The sequence below is a fragment of the Haplochromis burtoni genome, unplaced genomic scaffold (assembly GCF_018398535.1).
Source record: "Haplochromis burtoni strain Fernald_Lab_line unplaced genomic scaffold, NCSU_Asbu1 Contig_483, whole genome shotgun sequence".
In the NCBI taxonomy this organism is placed as follows: domain Eukaryota; kingdom Metazoa; phylum Chordata; class Actinopteri; order Cichliformes; family Cichlidae; genus Haplochromis; species Haplochromis burtoni.
Window position 1 is genome coordinate 65464 of NW_024582844.1, and position 4988 is coordinate 70451.

At 48.5% G+C, this 4988-nt stretch overlaps 1 protein-coding gene across 1 annotated transcript in view; it reads left to right on the forward strand.

Moving 5' to 3' along the window:
- The window catches only part of si:ch1073-184j22.1 (erythroferrone), a gene marked incomplete in the record, with an annotated part of 20008 nt that extends 15437 nt beyond the window's left edge, over positions 1–4571 (forward strand). Inside the window, 3 exon segments of the mRNA XM_005946384.3 lie at positions 2038–2119; positions 2245–2323; positions 3274–4571. Coding sequence (XP_005946446.2) covers positions 2038–2119; positions 2245–2323; positions 3274–3372 — 260 coding nt within the window.
- Positions 4572–4988: the final 417 nt, after the last annotated feature.

Genomic DNA, 4988 nt, shown 5'->3' on the forward strand with positions numbered 1-4988 from the left:
GAGAGTTACTGGAATGTGTGTGTGTGTGTCTGTGTGTCTGCTGTGAGGTTTCTGTGCTAACAGAACGTCCAGAAAGGCTGAGCAAGAGCGTTGGTGCACAGGGACGTTTGAGGATTCTGATTGGATGTTGCCTACTACACGTGGAAGTCACGATGCACCTGCAGCAAAGGTATCGAGTCCCTGCTAATGTGTGCGTGTGTTCCTGACAGCTTCAGAAACAAACGTGTGTTACTGCCCTGACTGATCAAACTGGTGAGTTTAGGCTGAGTTTAAACCCTACGTGCAGGTAACGCTGCATGAAGACGAGTGGAACCGTCACTCGTGCTCCACGTGGGACAGAAAGACACAGTCGGCTCCGTGAGCTGGAGCACACGTGAACAACTTCTACAGAAATCCATAAAAAGCTCTTTGTTCTGGTCACGTTTGGCACACCGGACTGAAAAAATCTGCCCTGTGGAAACAGTCTGTAATCCTCCCAAATACAAACACACAGAAGAAAACCAGACACACACACACACACTCAAACACACACACACACACACACACAACACAACACACACACACACACACACACACACACAACCACACAAGACACACCATCAGTCAGCAGGAATGTCAGGAATCCTGCAGCTGAGCCAAGTCACATCCACACTCCACAAAATTACCCCTATTAAGGACTCAGACAGGCTGCCTCCACACACACACACACACACACACACACACACACACACACACACACACACACACACACACACACACACACACAGTATTTATATAACCTACATGCAGAAAACAGAGTGAAAATGAGAAGCTGCAGCAGAGTCTGGGAGCGCTGTTCAGGGTGGAATAAGCTGAGACTGAGCGCGCACTGATGTGCTGTTTGGTTGTCATGACGCTGAGTTTTGATTATTTAATAAAAATAAACATGATGTCATGTTTCATGTTCACATGTTCAGTAAAGACGAGGCCTCAGCACGGTCCAAACACATGCGTGGTCCCTGTGATAGCAGTCACAGTGATTCCAGCCATCATCCATCCATCATCCATCCATCATCCATCCATCATCCATCATCCATCATCCATCCATCCTCTCCACCTGGTCAGGTTCAGGTTTGGGGGCGCTGGACGTTTTTCTGGAGCCACGTGACCTCATTTGGATGAGGGGGGAGTGGCAGTGCTAATCACTGCTCAGTAACAGCCAACCAAAATCCCAGAATTTCAGATGTTGCTCATCTGTGAGGCCACGCCCCTAATAATGCAAAAATTCAAACAGGTGAGCTAGGTCTGCTGTATTTTTATCATGGATCACTGCTGCCTCTGCTGGACCACTGAGGAACTGCTAACTGCGACTGTGGTTCAGGGGTTGGGAAGCTCATCTGTAACCGGAAGGTCGCCGGTTCAATCCCCCAGCTCTCCTGGTTGGTCGTTGTGTCCGTGGGCAAGACACTTCACCTACCGCCTACTGGTGTTGGCCAGAGGGGTCGATGGCGCGATATGGCAGCCTCGCCTTTGTCAGTCTGCCCCAGGGCAGCTGGCCCGTGCACTGCTGGCTCTGCTGTGCTGGCTCCGGGTCCCACCAACATTAACAGGACGCTGACATTAGAGAGGGCATAGCCTAACATATGAAACATTAATCCATATATTTCAACAAAGTAGCTGTATTCTGATTATCACCTTTTTAAACGGTAACTGTAACAAAATACAGTTACTCATATTTTGTATTTTTAATTACATTATGCTGGTACATGAATTCTGTTTCTGCCCAACACCGACGAGCACAAACATTGAGATGGTGATGGACTCAGCTCCAGGCCGATTGGCCACATCATGATCGGGGTGGATCTGAAGGGGTGGCATGGGGCACCACCCCTGTAGATCCGCCCCTGATCATAATTATATTTACACCAAATTTCATTCAGATATTTTATTGTGTTTGAGACAGAAAACTGATGAATTAAGAAACTCAAATAAGAGGAAGGAGCCGGTTAGCAGGCAGCAGGGATGCTCTTGTAACTCTGATGTGCGTATGTGTGACAGAGTCTGGTGACAGAGTGCAGGTGCGACTCAGAGACAGCGTGAAAGCAGCCATCTGCATCGAGTCGCTCTGCCAGAGCAACCTGTGAGTGCCTGTCCTCTTACAGCTGTTATTATTTCATTATAAAATAATCTACTGCACACACATGACTGGCGATGTTAGCCCTGCCCATGGCACTGATTGGATGTTTTTTGCTGTTTCTTGTACAGCTCTGTGGAGTCGGTGATGGGCGTGGCAGCTGCCGGAGGAACGTTCAGCATGTTGCTAACAGGAACGCTGTACCTGCAGGTAGGACAGCATCAGAGGGTCGCCCTACACCAAAACACACCACACAGAACAGCACAGCCAGGCGTTTACAGGGAGCTAATGCAGCACCTTTAACAGAGACATTATGTGACGGGAGGACGCACTACTCTAAGAATCCTACATAAAAAGATGGACGATGTCCAGTCCCCGCATCCAAATCATGTCACACTGTCAGATCACCTGGATTCTTTAACGACCACATGAAACCTCGAGCAACAAGTAAAACACGAGCAGGATTTCTGCACGACTCAGCAAGTCAGAGCATGTGAAACACTCCGAGTCCTAAAATCCAGAGAAGACTTGATGTTATAGTCCAGGTGTGTCTTATTGCAGCTGCACATTAATGCCTCTGGTGCACAGCTGGAGATGCTCCAGATGTAAATACAGAGCAAACCTGTTTTCATTCTGTTAGTGCCGCTTCAATAGAAACAGTGGCGTGGGTCATTCATGCACACAGCGTGCTCCGGGGTCTGTGCAGGTGACATGGATCTGGCTCCAAGCTCGTCAGTCCTAAACCTCCCCGAGCAGCATTTAGAGCTGGAGTTAAAAAACGCCGTGTAAACAGAGAAAGCACAGAATCCCAGCACGTGATCCCGGGATCCTCGGCATGTCACTCACCAGGAAGGAGTCAGAGTAGCAGGCATGCAGCCGTGAGCACATCAGTGTTCCACCTGCATGTGGTACTGAGAGGTTTCACTGATCCTGCAGCTCAGGTGAGCAGGCGGCAGGTATTACCTGAACAAAGGCTCTAATGTGCTGCAACATGAATGGATTCACAATGCTGACATCAGCATTAATGCTTTCACTCACTGTCACTGTTTGGTCATTTATTTTTAAACAGGAGCTTTAAAATATTTGTCTGTATTAATTGTGTGTGTGTGTGTGTGTGTGTGTGTGTGCGTGCGTGTGCGTGCGTGCGTGCGTGCGTGCAGGCGGGAGAGTACGTGTCGGTGTTTGTGGATAACGCCACGGGCTCGGCCATCAGCATCCTCCAGGACTCTCTGTTCTCTGGAATCCTGCTGGGAATCTGAGTCACATGACCGCTGCCATCAGCAGACGGACACTTTGCTCCTCTGTGAGGTTCACCTCATCATCATCGCCGTCTTCACCCTTTTACCTGAGTGGGAGCGCTGCTGTTTTGTGGACCTCCACCTACTCCAGCTTCATCAGCATCCACCGATGGAGCGACCACAGTCGGACTCAAACACACCTGGAAACCTTCAAACAAACAAACCTTTGAGTCATTTCAGTGAGAACTTCGCTGAAGTCAGACATTTTCTTCAATGAAATTTTTTTGGTTTTTGCCTCGGGTCACACTTATAGTTCAGTCATGTGACGACCATCAACAATCGAGGAGCCCTCTCTGTCCTCTGTGGCGTCTCCATCCCAGTGACAGCTACACCTGCTCTGCACCTTCACTGTTGGCTAAAAGACAAAAATGACAAAAACAAGCTTAACCTGTGCACCTGCAAGCTGCTTTGCAACCCACCTCCACCATAGCTCCTCCTTTTTTTGTAGGGAGCTTCAATTGCTGTCAGAGGTCCCAGAACTCAGCCAGACGTGCGAACAGAAATGAAAGCAGATGGAAATAATCTTCTTACTACAGTGATGAGAATATTAACCCACTACTAGTGCCCGCTTTAAGGTAAACATGTGCACCAAGGAGCACATGGCAGACACAGTGTGATGATTTAGACACGAGTCTAACGGCTCCATCAAAGAGAGAACGACTGCAGCGCTGCCGGTTTCACAGGCGGCGCCTTGTTAACTGAGCGGGTCGAAGGTCCGATCTGCTCATGTATAACTCATATGCATGTGCTGCTGCAGGTCTGTGTCTGCAGGACTGCATTAAAAGAAAGCAGCATTGTGTGTGGAAAAGAGCACATTTCTAAAATGAAAGCGTCACAGTAAGCGGAGTGTTTCCACAGTGTTTCCACCCTCGCTGACACTGAGGAGCCTGTGCTCAGCTGGCTCGGCCTCAGTTTTCCAACCACGCTGCAGCGCTGGCGCTCGCTTCAGGTCATCGCCTGCTGGTCATCAAAGGAACTGCAGCTGTGGCGGCTACTCGCCAGCCGATACTTGGATCTGATGATTATTTCATATGAAGTCATCTGATGACAAACAGTGTTTATCTGTACAGACTCCATTATTGGTTTTCATATCACTTTCATTTGATATTTATTCTCTCAGTGAAACGTGGTAATAAAAGCATTTCTTATTGATCTTTAAAGAGGTGTAAACTTTATTTTAGTGGTTTTATAAAAAAGCATTTACAGGACTGATAAAATTGCAATATTTCTCCTTTTCCCTGTAAACGTCAGAGATCAGCCTTCACGCTCAAACCAGCTTTCTTCATCATCCTGGTCTCACAGCAGGCCGTCTCCACGTGCCCACACGTGCAGAGGTGCTGCCGTGTGATTGGCCGATGAGCATTTTCACAGATGTATCTGACAAAGCGGCAGTGAGAGCGACTGAAAGCCTACATCTACGTCACACATGAAAACCAGGTGTTTTATTTCTATGCAAGCTCTAAAAGCAGACCCGGCAGCACGGCCCGCTTGGCACGAACTAGGATTTGATCCGTGGTGAAAATGAAGCCGGCGTGCTGAGCGATGTTCTCCTGCATCGCGCTGACACTTCCACCTCT